Source organism: Chelonoidis abingdonii, chromosome 1 (assembly GCF_003597395.2).
Source record: "Chelonoidis abingdonii isolate Lonesome George chromosome 1, CheloAbing_2.0, whole genome shotgun sequence".
Classification (NCBI taxonomy): Eukaryota; Metazoa; Chordata; order Testudines; family Testudinidae; genus Chelonoidis; species Chelonoidis abingdonii.
Window position 1 is genome coordinate 350,852,677 of NC_133769.1, and position 24,926 is coordinate 350,877,602.

Consider the following 24,926-nt stretch of genomic DNA (forward strand, 5'->3'; position numbering starts at 1 on the left):
TCTGTTTGTCAGATGGTGGAGATGGATGGCAGGAGAGAGGTCACTTGATCATTGCCTGTTAGGTTCACTCCCTCTGGAGCACCTGGCATTGGTCACTGTCGGTAGACAGATACTGGGCTAGATGAACCTTTGGTTTGACCCAGTACGGCCGTCCTTATGTTCTTATGTTCTTAAGGTCAGCTGTGTTGTGTCAGACGCCTTTGACTGTAGTGAGATATTCATTTATATAAGGGGCATTCAGTGTGGGAAGCAGTATGGGCCTGAACCAAACCCCATTGAAGTCAATGGGAGTTTTTCCATTAACTTCAATGGTTTTTGGATCAAATCTTAAAAGAATTTTAAATAAACACATAGATTGGATAAGATATAAACAGCTCTTGGCTCTCCATGCAGCCCTCCGGCCTGGCCTGCTCCTCCTCACTCTGTCACTTCCTGGGTCCAGCCACATAAAAAATGTTTCTATATCCTCCCCTATTAGCTAAGAAAAGGGACTGAGTCATCTCTTCCAGCCTGGAGAGTCATAAGTCGGCAACATGGAAGCTGATGAGAACAGTAGTTAGTTTCCTGCTTAGGAAATATTTTATTCGCTGTAGCGTTGATTGTTAAAGTTATAACTACAGGAAAATGGAATGACTTGTTAATGCAAGATTACAGGGCATCCATTAGTGTCCTTTCTGTCAAGTCTGTGTTTTCCTTCAACACCTTTCATCATGGTAGCTAAGTGCATTTTGAACTGTAAGCTCTTATTAAAGACATGCAATTTTTGTACTGTTACTTCTATAATAATTTGATTAAATATTATTAGTATCGTTGTTAGTGGTAATTGACAGGAGGATATGTTATTAATAGCTAATCAAACTGTGTGGCCTGAAAAATGATAATTTACAAAATAATCAGTGTTTGAATTATGTAGGCATGGAACAGGTGTAAAGGGCCCAAGAGCCATATTATCCTTTATATGGACTGCTCCTACATAGCGCAGGCAGTACTGCCAAGCTCAAGCCTTCAAAAATCCAAAATCAATCTACAGAAATTCAAGAGATTGGCTTAAAAATCATGCTGTGGTTTTAATAAATAAATAAATATTGGGGTTCTTTTCATTTTCCTTCTGGTTTGTGAGTCTTTAGGATTAATTAATTTCACGTGTTCAAGCTTTTCTCTGTAACCGTGAGGGTTAGAGACTTACTTTTTTTTAAGTGAAAGTTCAGATTCCCACACAGTGTATGGATTCCAGCAACTGAGGCTTTAAGAAAAATAACATACATTGTGAGGGCTGGTCTTACACTACGGGGGAAAATCGATCTCAGATACGCAACTTCAGCTACATGAATAACGTAGCTGAAGTCGAAGTATCTAAGATCGAATTACTCACCATCCTCATGGCGCGGGATCGATGTCCGTGGCTCCCCATGTCGACTTCACAACTCCATTCGGGTTGGTGGAGTTCCGGAATCTATATAAGCGCGTTCAGGGATCGATATATCGCGTCTAGATGAGACGCAATATATCGATCCCTGAGCAATCGATTGCTACCCACCGATACGGCGGGTAGTTAAGACGTAGCCATTGTGAGGCTTGCAACCAAGTGGCAAGAGTTGGCACCACTGGCTCTGTGAAGGAAACCTCAGATTTCAGCAACTAATCTTCCCTTAAGGGGGCTGTGGTACCCCTTGTAGGACTGGCTGGGTATTTGGCCACAAGATAAACAAGATCCCTTGGGATTCTCAGAGGCAGGTGCATCTATTCAGAGGCTCCTGTGCAATGCCAATCAGCCCTTATCACAACAAAGCTCTAATGGAGCCATATTGCCAAGAGCTCCCCACCCATCTGCTCCCCTGGGAACAGCCCATCACCCCAGAAGAAGTTCCACATTGCAGAGGATAAAACTAGCCAAATCAAGGCCGACAATAGAGACAGCACTAACATAGGCCTTGCCTCCATGAGAAAATTTATATATAGCAGTTTGGAGCAGGTTTTGTTAAATTGATGCAATACTTGTGTGTGAATGGCCTTAATGTGGTTTAAAAGTGAATTATCTTGAGCTTAATTTGATTCCTTACTGGTTGAAACTAAATCCATATAAACACTAGACCAAAATACAAGTGTCCATGAGAAGGCTTTGCACTGATTTATCTCAACTGGTTTCTAAACCCGTTTAGTCAACTCAGTGCCATTGTCTTGTGAAGACAAGGCCTTACTTGCGAAATGTCTCATGAGTATGAAAGGAGTATACAATGATTTAGAGAGTGATTGTTATTGGGCCCCCCCATTACACCCCAGCTGTGCATTCTGATCCCATAGAACACCCAAGAAGAGGAGCAGAGAAAGGGGTAACAGTGCTGAGGAAGCAGCCCTCTGTCCTTCCGTGCCCCTGAGAAACAAACAGGGCTGGCTCCAGGCACCAGCCGAGCAAGCTCATGCTTGGGGCTGCAGATTCTAAGGTGCAGCATTCCCTGAAATCCCGTTTTTTTTTTTTTTTTTTTTGCTTCAGAGCTCCAGCCATCCCGCAGCCAGAGACAAAGCAAGATCCCTGTCATCTCTGTTCCCACAGGTGGAGGCAACAATATAGTCCACAGAATATAACATACCTGATCATGCTGAAGATGCAGTGCCTCACTGAGCTGTATATTACTACAGAGTAACTACCTTCAATTTCATGTAATATGACTGTGAAAATGGCTGATAAATTATTATAATTACAAATAAAAAGCCAGAATACACAGCATGACTATAGGTGGCTTGCTCAAAAGCTCTCAGGGTGGCCTAACTCTCCTCCCACTGAAGTTAATTGAAGTATGAGAGTGCTAAGTGCTTTTGAAATTCCCGCTCTAAATGTCTGCTTGTACTGGCCTTTTTTAGAAGATGTCATCACAGGTTCAAAATAAGATGATCTATGTTACTAAAATAAGATAACACTGAAAAATGTCTCATGTCCCATCCTAGCAATGTCATCTTAACATTAGTTGATTGTCATTCTGTATACATAAATTCTGGAAAGATTAAAATTAGATAAAATTAGCAAGAAGAAACTTTAATTATACAAATCTGACTCTTTATATTTCAATTTGCCACTTTTTCTTTTAAAACAGGTTGTGATCTCATCCCAGTCCAGTACCTCAGATGGGGTGATCCTGAACCAATAGCAGCAGTTGTTTTTTCCTGTCTGGGTCTACTGGCCACCCTGTTTGTTACAGCTATATTCATCATGTACCGCGATACCCCAGTTGTCAAGTCATCCAGCCGAGAACTCTGCTACATTATTCTCGCTGGCATCTGCTTGGGTTACTTGTGTACTTTCTGTCTCATTGCAAAGCCTCAAAGGATTTATTGTTACCTTCAAAGAATTGGCATCGGTCTGTCCCCTGCTATGAGTTACTCTGCCCTAGTAACTAAAACCAATCGCATTGCAAGAATTCTAGCTGGCAGCAAGAAGAAAATCTGTACAAAGAAACCTAGGTTCATGAGTGCCTGCGCCCAGCTGGTTATTGCATTTATCTTAATATGTATACAGTTAGGCATAATTGTTGCCCTTTTCATAATGGAGCCACCAGATATAATGCATGATTATCCAAGTATCCGAGAGGTCTACTTGATTTGTAACACCACCAACTTGGGTGTCGTAACTCCCCTGGGATACAATGGATTATTAATTTTAAGTTGCACCTTTTATGCATTTAAGACCAGAAATGTTCCAGCTAATTTCAATGAAGCAAAGTATATCGCCTTTACAATGTATACCACCTGTATCATTTGGCTGGCCTTTGTGCCCATATATTTTGGTAGCAACTACAAGATAATCACCATGTGTTTTTCTGTAAGCCTGAGTGCCACTGTGGCCCTCGGCTGCATGTTTGTGCCAAAGGTGTACATCATCCTCGCTAAGCCAGAAAGGAACGTACGCAGCGCGTTCACCACGTCGACTGTGGTCCGCATGCACGTAGGGGATGGAAAGTCATCTTCAGCTGCAAGCCGTTCAAGTAGCCTGGTCAACCTATGGAAAAGAAGGGGATCATCTGGTGAAACTCTAAGGTAAATTTTGCTAATATGTGAGTGTTTGGAGCAATTATGGTCTTCTGAGTGTGGAATAATACTAGTAGGAGGATAAATAGAAGTCAATTTAATTTATTTCACCTCTGCATTGGGATGTACTTCACCTAGGATTAGCAAATATGTGCTCCTGTGTTATCACAGTTTCATGGTAGGGTCTGTTTCAGGTAAAAAGCTGCCTATGGGTGAAGACCATTTTGAGTAGCAAACCAAATATAAGTAAACATAATTACTAGCTTGAAAGAATCAGCTGAGTCAACTGCATGTGTGTTAAAGGGAGGGAAATAAGATCATTAAAAAAAAACAAGAAATATAAATTATTACATTTTCCTGAACATGTTCATTCGAAATCTCTTGCATTCTGATGAAAGTCATAGCCACTAACATACTGTATTTATACCTAGTCACAACAGTAAGACAACAGAATTGCTGCTAAAGCTACATACTCAGAGATGAAGCTATCAATACAAATAAGGTCATTAGTAGCAACTCTTAAGCCTCCAGGGATTTATTTCATAGGACTATTCTATCCCTTCTCTACCATTCTCATGTTTTCATTTCTCCTATACACTCTTCCAGTCTTTTGCCCTCATCTACCTTCTCTTCTTTTTCCTGATACGTTCTCTTTTTCCATCCTCTCAATCTCCTCAGTTCCTGCTGTCAACAGGTTACAATCTTCCAACCATACTTCGTCCTGCCGTTGACCAAATACTACTTCCCAGTGAAGCATTTGCCCTCAATGGTCATCAAGAAAACATGCATATTCAGGATACAGGAACGATTGTAGGTGAACAGCAGAAGGAGATACAGTCTGGCCTTGGAGATAGACTAGGGAAGGTTCATTTACTTCTTTTGGTCCTTACCGCTTGTGGCATGGTTGCAATGGGACTGATTTCAGCTGGCTAAATGCTGCTAGGTGAGAAAAGACCTGACTATGTAAAGGTGCAGAAAACATACCTTTTCATTACTTATCTGTGTTTGTATTGCATTGAAATTACAGAGGTACAAATTCCAATCCACACTGAAATAAATGGGAGCCAGAGCATGCATTTTAGGGCTTGTGAATTGGATGCCCTCAGATATGCAGGCCCTATGGCCATTGAAATCAGAGGGAATTTGCTTCTGTATGCTTCTTGATGCAGGTCAGGGTCAAGCACACATTTTAGTACTTGTGCCGGGTGGAAGGAGGTGCAGCTTTTGCCAAAGGAACCCATGCTTTTGTCACCTCAATTATTACAGTGCACTCTGAGAGGCGACTGCTTAAGACCACTCTGAAATTTCCGCTAATGCAGACGGTGCCTGTCTGTGAAGGGTTATATTATGAAAGAAATATGTTACATGGGCACACTGGAATCAACACTCACTTCCAGTTCATTTCCAGGTGCAATTTAAGATGCGAGTTTTAACCTATGGAGCCTTAAATGAGTTGAAACATGGGTACTTCAGATACAGGCTCTCTCCATGCAATACCTGGGCAGTTGAGATCATTCAAAGTGCTCAAGCTAACAGCTCCATGGTTTGTCTGTAAGTGGGTTCAAGGAAATTGTTCTCCATGAAAGAGCCTCAGTTGTGGAATATTCTTCCTGCTTTGGATCATTAGAGTCCAAATGTGTTGATGTTCAGGTCAGGCTGCAAGGCCTATTTCCTTGCCCAAGCTTCTTCTAAGTAGTAGGAAGCAGCAGCTGGTTTGATTTGGTGGAAGCTCTTAGTTTTGGGGGAGATCCAGATGGAAAAGTTTGTTGGACACTGACCTTAAATTACTGTTGTGTTTTTAACAGTCGATACACGTGTCCTGAGCATTGAATTCTAAAAAGAATCACAATAAACCAATAATTTGTTCTTCTTTATTGTTAATATCTTGCTGGTAGTGAGCTGGGCTCCGTACAGCACTCAGAATGCAATGTATGTATATACAAGAAGAATATGCCCCCAAACTTATCAGATTGACATGTCTGTTTGAAAATGGAACTAAATTAAGCTGATATACAGTAGGGTATAAATTAACAGCAAGTCCGTTTAATCTGAATTCTAGGGAGACATATTTCCTTGATTTGTGATGAGCATGGATAAATGACTTCTAAAATGTATGAAAGCAGACCTGCAGGTGAACCCAACTAGAATAGCTCCACTGAAGTCAACAGAGCTATGCCAGTTTACACCAACTGAGGATCTGACCATGAATTAAAAGGGCCAGTAGAGTCCATTAATCCATCAGAAACTTTCTCTGTGTCAGGCCTTTTTTTTATACTTTTTGGGTTTGCATTTTAAATGGTAATATTAAATTCACAGGGTAAATTTAAGATTCCACTCCTGAGTCTACCCAGGTCTGATGTCATCTCCAAGGTGGAAAAGAAAAGCGCTCTCAACTTTAATTCTGTCAACTATACTGTATGGACACCTTTTTATTTAATGGTCAAACACTTCTCAATAATAATATGGTGTATAAAGTAACATATTTCAGAGAATAAATCAGTACTATGTTCAACGATTTGTTTGGAATCTATTCAAGTCAACACTAAAGTACTTACAATCAAAGAAAATATGCACCAGAACTGTATGACATATTTAAATAGCATAGAGGGGTTTTATTTAAATAGGGAGTGAGTCATTGCTGAGTTTTTAAGGAAACATGCTATTTAAGTCACCAGTGCAAGGAAGGGCCCCTATCATTAACGTTTTGCTTCTTGACACTAATTTATACCACAATGTAGTGTTCCATCAAATTATTGTCAAACAGATAATGCCATGGCTCCATTCAAAGCTTTCACATCAGCTGCAAAATGACAGATAGAGACTGCTCTTGCCTAAATAAAGTAGTACATCTGTTAGAATCCTAAATGACTTTTTGCATAGGGTGCTGTTCAATTCAAAATCTCAGAAATACCATGGCTATATACTGAAATGAGCATTCAAATGCTAAAATATGTAGAGAGTGCTACTTACAAAAATATTCATTACCCAATGAAATGAAATTCACTATGTGAATTTAATGCGAGCTCTTCTGATTTTGCAGTATCCACCCAAATAAATGCCCTCCTCAATTAAAAGAAAAGATCATATATCAAATCAATGCACAACATTAATTGAAGCAAATCCACTAAGATGTAAACACATCATAGCCAGAATCAAAGCCACACAGTCTACTTATCTTTCATCTAATCTTATTTCTGGATTTCTAGAGTACTCAGTCACCATAATATCTAGGGGACTAGAGATGGGCAAACTGGTTGAGAAAAAATGAATACCATATTCACTCCAAAAGCCTCTGCAATTTTTAGCACAAAACATCAACCAAACATTTTTTTTAAGATTCTGAAATATTTGGTTGAAGTTTCTCATCCTCATTTTTCATGGATGTCCATCCCCCAGTCTGGATGAAACCACATAATGTTTCCAGAAAATCTACTCTGGTAGCATTCCTAGCTGGGACCAGAAGCAAAAGGTCTGGAATATATCTACTATTGCACAGAGATTGCAAAGACAGTTAGCTAAGAAGACTAATGGCATTTTGAGCTGTATAAGTAGGAGCATTGCCAGCAGATCGAGGGACTTGATCATTCCCCTCTATTCGACATTGGTGAGGCCTCATCTGGAGTACTGTGTCCAGTTTTGGGCCCCACACTACAAGAAGGATGTGGAAAAATAGGAGGGAGTCCAGCAGAGGGCAACAAAAATGATTAGGGGGCTGGAGGACATGACTTATGAGGAGAGGCTGAGAGAACTGGGATTATTTAGTCTGCAGAAAAGAAGAATGAGGGCGGATTTGATAGCTGCATCCAAAGGGGGGTTCCAAAGAGGATGGATCTAGACTGTTCTCATTGGTACCAGATGATAGGACAAGGAGTAATGGTCTCAAGTTGCAGCGGGGAAGGTTTAGGTTGGATATTAGTAACAACTTTTTCACTAGGAGGGTGTGAAGCACTGGAACCGATTACCTAGGGAGGTGGTGGAATCTCCTTCCTTAGAGGTTTTTAAGATCAGGCTTGATGAAGCCCTGGCTGGGATAAGTTAGTTGGGGATTGGTCCTGCTTTGAGAAGGAATTGGACTAGATAACCTTGTGAGGTCCCTATCAGCCCTGATATTCTATGATTCTATGTTTCTATGATTCTATGATTGGAAGTGATGTGCCAATGGTTCTGTTATATCTAATTTCTTAGGTCTGAATCTCATGGAAAAGTTCATTCAGCAGTACATTTGTGTCAGTACCTATCCCTTAAAATGTACATTCTCAAAAGCACACAGGTATGTTTCCTTATGACCAGCTCTTACTCACAAATACTGTGATAGGTGTGCATTCATCCAAGACCTTCTCATTAGCTCAGGCCTGGGCCATCACTTGCTCATTCATTTTCCTTTTGAAGGGTGATTTTTAGCTCTCCCTGTCCCCAGAACTGGGGAGGTCTCAAATGCTCCTTCCCAATTGCCCCCATTTAGTCTCACCACACCCAGATCCACTTTTTTAAAAGATGGTGGGAGGTAAGGGTAACCATCTTATGATTTCTGCAACCTTTTCAGGCAGCTGCTTCTGTCCTAACTGGCCACACCTTCTGTGATGATGTAGGAACCCACCTGGGTGGAACTCCCATCAGCAGTCACACAAGAGACAGGGTCAATTGGGAGCATCAAATGTACACAAAAGCCACAAACAAACAAATCAAGATTGGCCACTTACTCATGGTGACACTGATTGTTATGGAAAGTGAGGGTCCATTTTAAAAAAGCATGAGACATACTGTAAAGCTAGTTGTAGAGACAGTTGCATAGCAGGAGTACGTACATAGAATGGTACACAGTAGTCATTCAACAGCTGCTGATGGTCAACTAACCACGTGTTTCAACTCTTCAGCACTTGAAACTCTTCACCCATCCAGATCTGAACAGCAAGATACAGCCTGTAAACAGAGAAGGATTCCAATTAATCTCTGCTTCCCATATGTAGAAGTCCACAGACAACTTGCAGATGCTCTTAGCATTAAAGTTTAATAACAGAGTGTGGCGGTGATATCTCGCATTATTAAAACTTCATTGGCACATTGCTTAGATGTGTATATTCATGCATACTAAGGCCCAAAGGGACCATTGTGATCGTCTAGTCTGAGCTCCTATATAATACAGGTGATAGGACTTCCCCAAATTAATCCCTCTTTGAACTGGAGCATGGCATTAGAAAAAACATCCAATCTTGATTTTAAAATTGACAGTGATAGAGAATCAACCATAGTCCTTAGAAAGTTGTTCTAATGGTTAATTATCTTCACTGTTAAAAAATTGCACTTTATTTCTAGTCTGAATTTGTATAGATTCATCTTCCAGCCACTTGATCTTATCATACCTTTGCCTAGGGTCAATGTCAGGGTAGCAGGCCTACAAGTTATTCTGGTCATCCCATTAACCCTTTGTAAATATTGGCATGACATTAGTTTCTTCCCATCATCTGGAACTTCCCCAGTGTTCCAAGACTTCTTGAAAATAAACATTACTGGTTGAGAGAGCTCTCAGCCAGCTCTTTCACAGCTCTTGGATGCAAGTTACCCAGACTTTCTAATTTTTAAAATGTCTAGTTTTATTAGCTGCTGTTTAACATCCCTTCTGAGTTCCTGGTAGAATGAGAAGTTCATTATGCAGTATTCTTAAAGGATTAAAATTAAACTGCATTTTTCAAAGAAATTAATAAAGTATATTTTGTGATGTTTTCTCCTGATCTTGTATTATATTTGTCCACAATTTGTGAATTCATAAAATTCAGTAATTCACTGTGGGACTCCCAATAATTGGTGCGACTTAGTGAGATTCTACTGATGCAAATGAATTGTGCAGTATTTTGAGAGTATTATTAATGAGTGTGATTCGTTGTTGTTTGTATTTCACTCTGGAGATTTACAGCATTACAACTAGAGACTCTTTAAATGTGTTTGTCTTTGCTGCAGTACCCTCAGCAAAGCCACTGCATCACAATGAAGAAATCAGTCCTTTTTTCCACAGCTGCTGAGACAAAGCAACTCTTTTAAGAGACTCCACTGTCATATAAGAGTGAATTGTTGCTATTATTTGTTATTTTGAAGACTCATGAGAGTGCCCTGAGTTTCCAGCCAATTGGGAAACCAGCCCATTCAAGTCAAGTATTTGTCATTGAATCCTGGCATTATACCAACCTGCTGTAGGGTACAGTCTACTATTAGCAATATTTTAGCCATTCATATAGTCCAGGTAGCAGATTTTGAGTGGTTGGAGGACAAGTCCATGAACCAGTGGACAGACTCTGAGACATGGACCTCAAGCTGTTGGGTCAGGTGCTGTCAGTATGCATATTCATCAGCAATGCAATGCCAGTGATGAGCCAGAGAGAGATTCAAATTCTATGTATCTTACTGAGATGAAAATCCTAAGGGAAGTAAAAGGACTTTTACCTGATATGGAACTGTTTAGCCGAGGAAAGAAGACAAGGCCATGCTGTGAAGAACACAAGCCAGAATGATTCAGCTGATCCTTGCTGAAAACTGGGCCTTGTTTTTTGATGGCAAGCACTTGTTTCCATATCCCCACTGAGTAAGAAGTTTGTTGTGTCAGTCGGCTACACCTTATTCTGTCAGAACACAAGGCGTTTATTACTACCAATGCCATTTTGCAAAGACACAGATACTGTCTTGATTAAGCTGAGGTGTGGACAAGTTCTTGAACACATGTATAATTCTTTCCCAAGACCCAATTAGTTGAGGGATATTTTGCCTACCAATGTTTTATGTCAGGGTGTAGTCTTTAAGAATCAAGATCACATCCATTACAACCAAAAGGCTGAGAAAATCTTAGTGGTCTGTTGGACTGAAAAGACTGATGAGTTAATAGGTACATCAGCTGGCAAGATAAATTGATAAATACAGAGATGACCTTAAAAGAGCACTTCTTACACATAGAAATAACATGCTTTTGAATTTTATAGATTATTTGTTTACAGTTCTTACAAATTGTTGTAGTTCTACTCAGGCTGGTGTTCTGCCCAAACACAAAGGTACACCTCTGTCCCAATATAACTTGACCCGATATAACACAAATTCGTATATAAGATGGTAAAGAAGCACTCCAGGGGGAGGGGCTGCGCGCTCCGGCAGATCAAAGCAAGTTTGATATAATGCAGTTTCACCTATAACATGGTAAGATTTTTTGGCTCCCGAGGACAGCGTTATATGAGGGTAGAGGTGTACTAAGAAGGTGGTAGTTTCACTATGTTAAGATCAGTTATAAGGATGGCTCCAGAGCTGCTTGTAATGACCTATCCCTACTTTGGGTCACTATTTATATTGACTACACACACCAAAAGAGTTGTATGCTGTACTCACTTAGCAACAGAACAGGTTTGAAAGATGACTGTATTTATTAGGTGAACATTGCAAAATGCTGAAAAGAAATGTGATTATTCATAATTCAAACAAACACTTCCTGACTTTTAGAATGTGGGTAATGAGAAAATTTAAAGGAAAATTCTAGTGTGGTATATAAGATGATATACTAGTTACTATAAATAATTATAAATAATAGTAAATCACTTTCAAAAACATTTGTCTTGAAAAAATTTTTAAATTCAGTCACAATTAAATGTTCTTTATGTCTCTGCCACTTACTGTATTTCCCTGAAAAATTAAGAATGTTCAATATCAATAGCATTGTAATTACCACTGGCTTGAGTAGTGATTTTACTGCCCACTGACACAGTATTCTGATTGACACATAAAGTACAACCTTTAACAGACACACATTTCTGCACATGAGAAACAGTTTCTCTGTTAGCAGTTTCTAGTGGTTAGATTTATCTTCAATTCCCTATCAGCCACAGGACTGATGGCTCCATGAAACTCCGGCTGCATTTTCACTATGTATGGTGTTTGCCTCGGTAACTACTAGAACATCTGTGAGATGCAAATGGCATCTCTAATTAGTTGCGTTCTCACATAGAGAATTTTAGCCGTCTTTCATAACCTGCCTTTTCTTCTACTAATGATCAGAGGTCAGAAGCAGAAAGCCTTTCTGTAGGACCTATCCTTGTGAGTTAGGAGAAACCAGCCCTTAAGAGGTAACATACAAATAATGCATCCCTTGACCCAGAAATGACTTGATGTTCCAGAGACAATACTCTTAGAGTAACTGTTAGCTGCTGAAGAGAAGTGAAGAACTATAATGGATCACAATCCCACATGTTAGTAGAGGCAAAGTATGACTTCACAGCCACTGTCAATGTAGTAAATATAATGGAAATTACTCAGTAAAATTACTGCTTGAAAATAGAGAGAAGGATGCAAGAGATGCTAAGGATACTTTTTATTGGAAAAGAAGTTTAAATTGTGCAAATACAATTGGAGGAGCAATTTAAATTGTGCAAATGCTAATTGCACATATGTGATTGCAGAAGTTAGTTTTTGAACTACAGCATTCCCCAAAAGATTAGGGGCTAAAGTCATAGGGGGCATAAACGTATTTAGCTCAATGAACTTTAATGGAACTGTCAATTTTTGCAGCTCAGAGAACAATTTTGACAGGAGAAGGAAAAGACTATGACTCTTCAAAGAAAACAGTCATCTCTTTGACTGATTTGATTGCACTTACTAATTGCTCATTTTCCAAACAGATAATTTGGAGCTGTCCTAAATTCGTATACCACAAAAATTGAGATCTGGAAGTTGTTAAATGGTTTGAATGATTCAGTTCTGCATAGATAATTTACTCCAGTGTCTTTCTGGGCAAGTGTGATAATGTGATTAATTAAACTTCAAGGATTGTAAAATAATTGAGGAATATTTTACAAAACTCTCTGTAGAGTATTAGGTCTGAATTATTTTGATGAATTGCTGCTAAAGCACTCCATCTGTATAATGTATTGATCTTCTTGAATGCTCTGATTACAATGAATTTTAATTTGTGTGCAATGCTAAAGTTGTTTAGGGATTTTTTTCTCAACTTAAAATTTAATTAAAACGTTGATAGATTGATATAAATTATTTGGCTACATACACTAAGTTCACTTTCTAGAATTATTTTTGTTGTTAAGACTTTGCATTGAGCATCATAGCTGAGTTGTACAAATTAAGTTACATACAAATTTCCTGCCAACTTTGACACAGTATGCCCTAGCAGGTAAAAGAAAGTCTCATCTTTATATCCTCATGAAGGAAAAGAGGAGACAAAGAAGGTGGGCCCCTGCAGTATTTCTCTTTTAAAAAAAATTGGTTACTATTTTGCCTCATAACAGCATCCTCTGTTTATCTAATTTTCCATCATTACACTAACCCACAAATTCCACTGAGCTGCAAGTAATCGTTTGAGGATGGCACTTGTGCGTGAATGCTGGCCATAGATGCAAGTTGACAGCAATAGGTAACTATTGCCTGATGTACCTGAACTTCTCCAAACTAGTTTAGCACAATCTCTGGTTATTCATATTAAAATGGCTACCTTTAAAATCAGACTTTACATCCATAAAACTTCTTTCATCTTCCTACAGTTTTAGTTTTGGGTACAGTTATATTTATTTTATAGGCTGGTAATATGGTCCATGTGGTATGTTGCCCACTGTTGAGGTTGGTTTACAGCACAAATAAGTTGACCAAAAGAATGCATTGCTCTGCAGTGGTTTTTCTCCTGCTTGAGAAATTATTGCAGCCTTATTTCTCCAAAATCCAAATAATGCAGTGGCAAAATAGAGCTCTGAAACCAGATTAAGAAGACTGAAAATTGAGTAAAGAAGTAGCAGATTAATAATAAGTACAGAAAATAATTAAAAAAGGAAGAAAGCTGACTTGCTAGAAACATAGGATAGAGTTAAAACAGTGTTAATCAGAGAAGATCTTCCTTGCCGAGTAATTTACTGAATGCTGATCAACTGTTTTTTGGTGATTTTCCATCTGTAAATATTTTGGGATTCCAAACCACAAGACTCAAGTAACTTGAAAATGTCCAGCATGTTGTAACATTTAATTCAAAGCCAGGATAAAGCATCATTCACTGTTCATTTTCCCTTATTTAGTACTAAAAGTAATGAGGTTTTAGTAAAGAGATACCCCCCCACACGTTGCATATATTATTATATTTTTATGGGGAAATGAGGTGAGAATACTGGCTTTGTGCATGGACTAGAGTGTGTAAAACCGCAAAATTCTTCTATTACAGGGATTTTGTGGGTAGGATTTCTTAAGATCTACATTTTCAATAGAACCCCTAGAGGAGGAAGATAAATGGGAGCACTATTCAGTCTGCACTGACAGTCTGCTCTTTCCATCTATCTGTGCAATCCTCAGAGCCTTTGTAGATCTCTACATCAAGAAAAGTCATTTTAACTCATCAGTTGCAATTACATATGATTGCCTATTTATAACTGGCTATAAAAAAAAAGATTACACCCTACATGGAAAAAAATAAGTTGTAAACTTTGCGTTAAAGTAATTCTGTTTGTTGAAATTATGCCACTAAGCAATTGTGCTTATATTCTGTTAAAAAAACCCTGAAGTGTTCAATAGTATATAACTTATTTTAGGCATTGCAAAACTATTATAATATAAGGGAGTGAGACCATTTTAAGCCAGTCACTGCATGATGGTACAGTATAAAGACATACCATCAGGGTATGCAAGTTATTGCACTACTGAATTTCAAGGACTTCAGTGTGTTTTGTAGCTCAGTGTAGCAGATCAAGTGAATATATTAAACATTCTTCAGAGTTCTGTCTTTACCAGTTTAAAAGTATGCAGAACTCTCCATGCACAAAATGTTTGTTTTTGTAATCTAGTGTGAAGGGCAGAGCTTATCCTGTTGCTGTGAAATGCGGAATCTTCATCATTTCCTGGTGACAGGGCCAGATAGTATTGAAAAATATTGTGTGTGTATGAGCTGACACTGTTAAAATATGTCACTGTCTGGGAAGATGGAGGCTTGGTTTTATGCAAGTTTCTAGATAAATTCCAAGCACAAATAGATTAAAAAGCACCATTAAAAAGCATCATTAAAAGCAACTCTGGCAATAAAATGACAGCACTTCATCAATGCCTAATTATAGACTTTAAATCCATGGATTATTAACGTTATATATTACTTGGCTCTTCCTTACATGACATTTGGCGTTTAGGGATTTAAACATACCATGCTTATAGTTTGCTAAGAAATATACTCCACATGCACAGAAAACCAGAATGAGGCAGTCATTAATCCTGAAAATGTTCAGAGAACAAACTGAGGGCCAGGTTCAGCAAAAGCACCTAAGCAGTAATTTTGTTTCATGGAAGTCAGTCCGACTTAAGCATGTGCATAAATGCTTTGCTGAATCAGCACCTGAAGGACACAAGCAGTCTTTTCTGGCCATATGATTCTACAGGCCAAATTTTGCCTTCCTTTCATATGGATACCAGAAAACATGAAACACATGGCCAATGATTACCTTGAGCCCTGCCTAACCTGAAAAATCCTGGAGAGTCTGCTCTGCAACAGGAGTCATGAAGGGGAATGAAGGAACTTGGCCCATGAGCCAGGAAGCAATCGACATGTTCACATGCATGCTTCCCCAACATAGTCCTGACCCCTGTGCACAGCAAAAATGTAGTCAAAATCCTAGAAGGAAACAAATTCATGAGAGAAGCTTTCTCCAAAGTGTTTACAACCAGATTGTAATTGTACCAACTGAGGTCAGGGGTTACATCATTTCCCCCATAACTAGAATGCCCTCTCCCCACATGGTAAGAATATTTAAGCATTTGTCTAGACTAGAGTTTATGGCCCTGTTTTGACATGAGTTAGCTGATTGCCAGTCAGCTCAAATTCACCAACACTGTCAATGTCAGTGTAGATGCTTTGCAAACATTTGGATACAAAGATATGTGATTTACCCTAGTGTGGAGTTAGGGTTTAGTTCAGAGGCTTATTCAAACTGTTCAAATCTTGGGAGCCTGCAAAATGTACCTGGAACTCTCATAAGAACCAATGTTCTTGCTGCATTTTAGTATCTTATACTTCACTCGATCATGAAATGAAGAGGTGGGTGAAATTTTATTTTAAAACTTCAAATACAGATTAATCAAACATTCCAGGAGGTTCAGAAAGTCTTGGTTTGGGTTCCTCTCTAGGAATGGTCTACTGCAAGGCTGTTTGTGAAAAAAGGGAAATTTTTTAACCATTTTGTCCAGTCCTAAAAATAATGGCCAGATCTGACTCCATTTTTTTTCATTGTGCCCATTGAAATGTCACCTTTTCCATCCCTCCAGGCTGCAGTTTTATGAGGACATTACTTCTGCCTTGAGAAGGAGAAATGTTGATCAGACATGCTGTCTTTCTCTATGATTAATCAGGGCCAAGCACACTGTTGGCATTCAGTAAATCATAACAATAAAATACCTGTATGGTAATGGAGGAGCCATTTAAAATGCATGTGGAGAGAGATTTATATCAGTTCTCTAATCTCCTACCCCAGCAAATTATCCTTGCTTTGTGGTGCATGAACAATGGGCTAAATTCTGCAGTCCCATTTAATCCTTATTCAGGCAATGGAATTCAGAGACTGATGATGAGAAGGAGTTTGAGACAGGGAAACACTCTGACATGATCAGAGATTGGTTCTACTCTTTTTAGAAAGCATAAGAAAAAACTAATGAATATTACAGAAAAGTAGATCAAGATCTTCTATTTACCCTTTCTCATAATACACCAGGGATCAGCAACCTTTGGCATGCGGCCCATCAGGGAAATCCGCTGGCGGGCTGGGACGGTTTTTTACCTGCAGCATCCACAGGTTTGGCTGATCAGAGCTCCCACTGGCCATGGTTCGCCATTCCAGGCCAATAGTGGCTGCGGGAAGTGGCGGCCAGCACATACCTTGGCCCATGCTGCTTCCTGTAGCCCCCATTGGCCTGGAATGGCAAACCGCAGCCACTGGGAGCTGCGATCAGCTGAACCTGTGTACACTGCAGGTAAATGGACTGTCCCAGCCTGCCAGCAGATTTCCTTGGTGGGCTGCGTGCCAAAGGTTGCCAAGCCCTGTAATATATGATAAAGTGAGAGCCAATGAAATGTAAAGGTGGCAAATTCAAAACTGATAAAAGGAGAAAGTGTTTTACATAATCCTCAATCAACCCTTTTAACTCATTGCATCAAGATATTGAGGCCAAGAGCTTAGTAAAATTCACAAATGCATTAGATATGTAGGGATGTAGGGAGACTAAGAATATCCTAAGTCATTATACTAATCTTTTTTTAATTTTGGAAGAGATAGAAACCTTCATGCTTCAGAGCGTAATTCTACCAGTTGCCCCATAAATGCCTACTGCAAAGTTTCTTGCACCTTCCTCTTTGTAAGTGGTACTTCTATTCTGTTCTATTCTACAGAGGCCCCCTGGGTTACACAAACCCGACTTAGGCAAATCTGCACTTATGGAAAAAGCTTCATAAGCTAGAGATAGAAGGGTTTTTTTGTTTTGTTTTGTCTAATTATCAGGTATATGTTTCCGACTTATGCAAAATTCAAGTTACGCAAGGCGTTCTGAAATGGAGCACTTGTGTAAGTCGGGGAGCACCTGTATATAGGTTTTTATACCGTGCTCATAACCATAGTATCTGAGTGCGTTCCAGTACTGCATTAAGCAATGTGACTACATGTCTGGCACATGTTATTCTCTTCTCCTCTCCCCAAAAGGTGAAATATGTACAATGGAGTGCCTTGTGATAGGGTACTTTTATTATTCTTATTTATAAATATGCCTGGTGCTATGTGTTTATATTAGACAAAGCAAGGCCAAAAAATGTGCCCTGCACTTGACCATTCTCAGTGCCAGAACTACATAGACCACTGGTCTGATCCATGATGGCAATTCCTTGGCTTTCCAATGGCTCAATTACTGCTAGTCTTCAATGGGAGTTTTATCTGAGAGAGGACAGCAGAATTAGGCCATTGTTTTCTTACACCTGAATATCCTGCTTAGTGTTTTCTATCTAATAACATGATGGAGCACACACATCAACAGCTCACACTATATTATCATATTTTCTTTCAGCCTGCAAGCAAACTCTTCTCTCCATAATACCCTACTGATCACCCATAGAATGTGCAGATCACCTTTAAATTCCCTCTCTAAGGTCAATGGGAATTTTGTAAATGGAGTGAGTGCAGAAGTGATCTGCATGATGGATTACTTTTGAAATTTCCTACTATTGATAGGATCGTATGGTGCATATCGTATATAAAACACTCCTACCTCTGGATGCAACTCACCTTTGTTCAGAAAACCAACAGAAAACCTATATGTCTTTATGCCCACAACATATAGCTTAAGTGGTACATGGCCCTAGTACTGACCCTCTGCATAAGAGAAAATCTCTCTTACCCTTTCTGCTGAATAGAGTCATCATGATGTTTTACAGTTCAGGTGCTTTCATAAAAAAGAAGAAATCATCTTGACAACAAGTAGTTAAGTTGAACTTGGCTGTATTTATGACTGTATTTAAAGTGAAAGATAATTTTTGCATAGAACTTCTTAATGCTAACTGAAAAAATATATTTCAAGGGGTTTTTGTTTGTTTTTTTGCTTTCAGATTTAATATATTTTTTAAAAATCCTTTGCATTTAATGACTAGGATGAAAAACAAAATTTTTTATAGTATTTCCAAATAAAGACAACATTGGGGCAAAATCAAGCCCCACATTCACTGCCCTCCATTGGCACAGAAACCCTATATCCTATAGAGCCTCCATGGTTCCACTGCATGCAAGCATGCAGACTCTATTGAGGCCATGCAGAGGGACTCACAACTTTTATATGCTCTTTGATGCTTTCTCTCCATTGTAACATGACGAGGACTTTAGGGAGTAGGTTAGGGAGCGATCAGTCCAGGGGGTTCATAATGACATGAATACATTGGCAAAAATTAGTGCTGCATAAGCAACCATGGAGCAGATCCCTTCTTTCAGGTCCTTGAAGCAACCCTTGATCATATCAAGACTTCTTCCACAAGTTTCATTGGGTCTCAAAAAGAGCACTGTGGCACCGTTTCCCTACCCAGCATTTACTGGAACTGCCACTCAAAATACTGCTCCCTTTTTGCTTGCACTCAGATTGTTGCTGTCTTACTGCGTTGCTGGCTTTGGATTAGCTGTTTGCTACTTGGCTTTCGTGCAGGTTAATAAATTGGCAACAAATTAGCTATATGGTTATGTTAGTGATCATGTCATGTTAACTAACTCGTGTCAAACCAAACAGATTTGCTTTAAATAATTTTGCTAAACGTGAGTGATGCAGATCACGACATCTGACAATGGAATATCACAAGCAACTATTTAAAGAGAGGGGACCCAATTTTCAGTATGAGTATCTCTATAGGCTTTCTGAATCCCAAATTCAGGCATTTAAATGAGTATTTGAACCCATAGAACTTGAACAACTAGGGTGAAATTCACCACTGCACAGAGAGCCAGCGTAAGACCTTTGCATTAAGTCCCACTGTAATTCTGTTTTGAGGACATAAGTGGTGAACAGGCCTTGCACTAGTCCCCCATCTAGGGATGAATCAGACTCTTGAGTACCAATTGCTCATCCAAGTGAGGGCTATGGACATTCACTCATAGTGTTAAATTGTGCTCAAGGTGTATCCAAACAAGGGTCAGTGTTCAGGCTTCACAAATGGAGAGAAGGAGTTAGATGTTGCAGAGATGCAGCGCTCAGTGGTTTAGGGAGGGATATTAAGGTAGGAATGAGAATTCAGGCCTTGTTCTTTGTGACCCAGGGAGCAACTAGTTAACTTCTCTTTGCTCCTTAATTTCAAATTCTCTTTCCCTTAATCTTCCATTTGGTCTATGCATCTGATTTACCTAGTCCAAGTGAAACACTAGAAAGAAAAGGCTGGTTTGGTTTTAACTCTGCAGAATTACTCCGCTCCTGCTAGAGCAAAGAAAGTGCTTGAGCTCACCTGTGCACTGCTGCTTGTGTTGAGCACAGGACTGGAGGGCTTATGCAGCTTCTCCAACACCCCTGAGGTGGGCTGGTGCAATATTCACCATTGCAATAGCAACCTTCCCAAGTGTGGCATTCTGCACAGCAGCTGTAGCACAGGGTGGCAGCCGAGCACACAAATCACTTATTTCTGTTTGCTCCTGTTGTTGTCATGATTTGTTAGGTACAAAGGCAGGAGGCTGGCCCAGCACAAGTCGGAAATAGAGTGTTTCACCCCAAAAGGGAGTATGGGAAATGGTGGGAGAGCTACAATGAGCAGGTAAGCAAAGAGTGGAGCAGTGTGATATGTCTGTGAGCAAGAGGAGCACCTCTGGGACAGTTCTGACCCAGATCCTCTATCTGTAATGACTGTGCATCCCATAGAATATGTCCAAAAGAAAAAAGCTTGGCCACCACTGGTTTACATGTTACGTCTGATCTGCAAAAATGCACCATGTTCATTTAGGTGATCGGAACCACTTGTCATTCATGATGTTGTCATAATATGGGGCTCTTGTCAAGACAAACTTTAGACCTGATCATACACCCTGGGCCAACCCATTAGAAGGTAACAATAAGCAATGGTAATAGAGTATCTAGCTATCAAGTAAGTAAATCCTGAGTTCTATCTAAATGTGGGTCATACTTTATATAAAGGGTTACATTAATAAATAGTTTCTAAAGGGTTAATGAAGAGAGCTAGTTGGGAAAAAATCGATGGAACTGTCAGAATTGAAATGTTTCATGGGAATGTATTCATGTCAACAAAATTGTTGATGGAAAAGCTTCACAATTATTCAAAATCAAAATGGAGCGTGGATCAATTGTTTAATTTCATTTCAATGTTCTTGTTTTGTTTAATTCTATTTCACTTCATTTAGATTTTCACATTTCATTTTGACTTTTATATTAAATGTTACTATTATATTTCTATACTATGTTTAATATTATATGTATATTCACTGTGGGTAATATTTTATATGATATTATAATGTTTTTACATTAGTGAAATGAAACATTTCAATGATTTTTTCCCCTATATATCCCAATCAAAATATTTCAAGATTTTTAATTTTCATCCTAGGTTCGGACAAAAACAAATACTGAAATGCTGGAATTTCCCGTGGGATCGAAATTCCATTTTCCAACCAGCTCTGTTAACATATGATTAATATGATAAATGTGTTACAGGCGAGTAGCATGAGTCATACATGGTTATAAGCACATCGGTAGAAGGTAGCATACATGATTATAAGACATAATAATAAGCAACTGTTAGGTTCTATTGCAGTCTATAACAATTTGATTTACCACTTCTTAAAAGATGTATTTAACCCTTTATAAACAACTTAGAAATGTACCCTTAACGTAATACATGACCAAAAGAGTGAACAAAATGTACCTTTGGCCTTACTGATTTTTGTACCAGGGAGCCATCCTGTAATTGCAGGAAGACATTCCAAGATGCACACTGCATGATGTTCCCATTATGTTTAACAACGCTCACTCAAGCACACAAGGCATGTGATTATAACAATGCACTCTCTAGGGATCCTGGCTGCTTAAATAATGACAGCACCATTCATTCACATGTGGTTGTTCGAAATTTATCGACACCTGCTGTTTGTTTGTCAACCTGTCTGTGTTCTGCACTCTGTTCTTTGGGAATATTTTTAACTTGCATTGCCTGCAATTAGATTTGTTTTTTTCTTAAAAGCAAGTTAGAGTCAGTGAATAAGAGAGAACTGAAGAGGAAACAGTGCATGTAAATGTGAAACAATTGTATTTCGTTTTACATAGTTTAGTTCCCCTTTTTACAAATACTTTACACATACATATATATAAACTAATGTATAAAACTGTATATCTATATATATATAAACTCTATCTATATTTTATATCTTCACAGTGAAGAATCTATGTGCATTCCAGAGTATAATCCATCTGAGCCAAGTAGAGATGAGAAAGAGGTTCCTGTGAAAGATGATGCCCTAATAGTCAGAAAGACTGGAAACTTTATCAGTGTAATACTTCTATAGCAAGACTGTCATTCATAAGACCTACTCAAACAGTTAAGAATATTTGTTGTTTAACAGATATTAGATTTGTATTTTATGGCTGTGTTTTGTTGTCTCCAGCCATACTAGCCCAAGCTGTGGTTCTATCAGCTCTTAGAAGCTAACTAGAGCTGGAACTGGCTAGGATGGGAGACTTCCAAAGAAAACATAGGTGCTGCAGAAAGCAGTGTAGGTGGTATTCTTCCTTTTCAGTAAGTATCAAACCTATATTTAGAGGCACAGTGATGCTTGAAGTCTTGAGGAAACATAGAAACACGGCTTTGATTATTTTTGGATGATTAAAATATCCCATCAGATTTTTTTTCCCCACAACTGTAGGGGGTACTGACCAAATTACAGTTACATCTTTTTGGTTTAAAATACCCTATGTTGTTTCAATTACTCATTACTCACTTCTGTAAACCTCTTGTGCAGTATTGCTATCGTATTCCAAACTAGACGTGGGTACATTTCTGAGGTGGATGAATTATCCTTATATTTGCATCTTATAGTAAGGTTTGGGCTTCTTCAAGATGGAAAGTGCTATCTAAATGTTAGCAGTTATTATTTTTGTGTGACTGCATACAAGTTACTCTATATGTAAGGGGAGTTAATCTGTTCTGAATCACATACAAGCATCTTCCACCTACATCACATAAACATCAGTTATGAAATGGAATGTTTTATAAGGCTGTCAGAAAGTAGGAGTCTTGGTAGCATTGCTATGATTTAAAATTTAAATTACTGGCTTAATTAAATGCAACAAATAAGAAGCTGATTAATAATTCACAAGTGATTTTTCCAATGATGACATAAATCCCATGTGAATAAATGTCTCTGCAATAATATATCAGTCAAGCCATACACCCTAAATTACCTCCATGCTAGATACTCTGTGCAGACTGGAAATAATCAGACTGGAAAAATTCAAGATGAGTCTAGAGACTGAAAACAAAATCCAGGTAGTGCTAAATCTTTCTCCTTGTTCTGCATGGTGTATGGGTGTGGGTGTGACTGATACTCATTTTAGAGAGATGAAATGGACGTTCTCCACTTTTACTCAAATAGATATTGTAAATGGTGTAACGTAAAGCCCATTAAAATCAAAGGAGAGACTGCCACTAATTTCCATGGGCTTTGCATCAGGCCTCAGCTAAGCAGGGATGAAGAACTGTAAAGAATACCTAGCTACTGTAGGAAGTGGAGTTGATGGTTCGATGGATGGAACTCTTCTCTCTCTGAATCGCACTGACTTGAGATGATTGAGCACTGCAATGCTGCAAGTGCCATATTTCAGACAGAAAATAAAACACAGGTCCTGACCGCTTGTGTTAATGAGCAGTCTCAGGGTCATCTCTGTAAGTGAAGAAAAATGTTAACTCTGGAGTTCTGACCAGTTTCCAGCTTGGGTAATTATATTAGGCCTGCTAGAAATCCCCCAGTAGTTTCAATTAGATACCATATATTTCACTTCCTGTCCTAAACAGCTGTGTATTGTTAAAACAGATGCTGTGATTTGCCTCGGTGGTTTGTATATCTATTTATAATTTGCTTTGGGTTCCTTTGGGATGAAAATTGCTCTATCAATATTGGCTGAGATTTTCAAATCTGTTAAGTTATTTGGATACCCAGTTTCCATTAAAATTAGCAGGAACTGGGTGTTCAAATCCCTCAGGCAGATATAAAAATCTCAGCCATCAGTTTTTATAGGATGGACCCTAGACATGTGCAGAAGACTGTACAAGCTTGCCAGCCTAGCAAAGAGTCTGACACTTCCAGGGGGTACCCAGCATTGTGATGCACCTTACTAACACCGGTCCTGAGCATGAGGGAGCCTTGTCTGTGGCTGCTGTGGGTTGATTCCCCAACTCCACCAGCCTTTGGCAACACAAGCACAGCCTCCCAGGCCTCTGCAGGCCCTGCATTCTCTGTACAGGTCAGTGATAGGTCCTCTCCAACCATCCCTCTGGAACAGCCAGGCCCTGTTCCTCTGACCATTCTCAGAATTCACAGATCTGCTACTCTCTAAGAATAGCACATACCCACTTACCAGTTACACCTCACTATACTACTCCGCTCAACTTCATGCATCTAAGAGCTATAACAGTAAATACAAGAAGTTTATTTAACAAGAACAGAGACTTGAGAAGAAGCAAGTAAACAGAATGAAAACAAATAGTTACATGTAAAATAAAATCATAACGTACTTTCTGGAGTTCTAAACAGAACTAACCAGATATTTCCTTGGGCTAATGAAGTTTAGCTCACCCAAAGTTTTTACAGTGGTTTTCAACCAGGCAGGCTGTGACCCTTCTTTCATAAGACAGAACACGCTGGCAATTCGTCTCCTCAGGATGTCCCTTTGCAGTCTTAGATATAGTTCCAATGATCCATTGTCTTGTAAATAGGGCTTCCTCTTGCTGATTTATTTCTTTCTGTAACCTCCCCTCTAGAAAAATCTCACAATCCCTTCCTTAGCGTTTTGCTCAGACTGTAAATTGGCACCTATTGTGAACCATACAATGCTCAATTTGCATGTAGCCAGACAGATAGATAAACATCTCTTGCCTGTTTCCAGCCCCAAATCGTTGGCCTTGAGAATATATATTTTCCCATATAGATACTGTGACAGACCTAGGCCAGTGGGGTGCAGGAGTCTGGTAGAGGGCAAATATACTGGTCACTGGGTGAGTAGTTTTCTGTTCCCTGAGTGACCAGAGCAAGGTCTGCACTAGAGTAGTCAGGAACTTGCTAGAACCAATTAAGGCAGACAGGCTGATTAGAACACCTGCAGCCAATCAAGGCAGGCTAATCAGGGCACCTGGGTTTTTAAAAGGAGCTCTCTCCAGTCAGATGGGAGGAGCCAGAGGA

At 39.2% G+C, this 24,926-nt stretch overlaps 1 protein-coding gene across 2 annotated transcripts in view; it reads left to right on the forward strand.

Moving 5' to 3' along the window:
* GRM5 (glutamate metabotropic receptor 5) overlaps positions 1-24,926 on the forward strand; it is a 219,698-nt gene that overhangs the window by 180,282 nt on the left and 14,490 nt on the right. The window contains exons 6-7 of one of the 2 annotated variants that reach the window (XM_032768731.2): positions 3,090-4,029; positions 20,183-20,278. In XM_032768731.2, coding sequence (XP_032624622.2) covers positions 3,090-4,029; positions 20,183-20,278 — 1,036 coding nt within the window. The remainder of the gene's footprint in view (positions 1-3,089; positions 4,030-20,182; positions 20,279-24,926) is intronic. The other variant, XM_032768732.2, reaches the window with a different exon arrangement.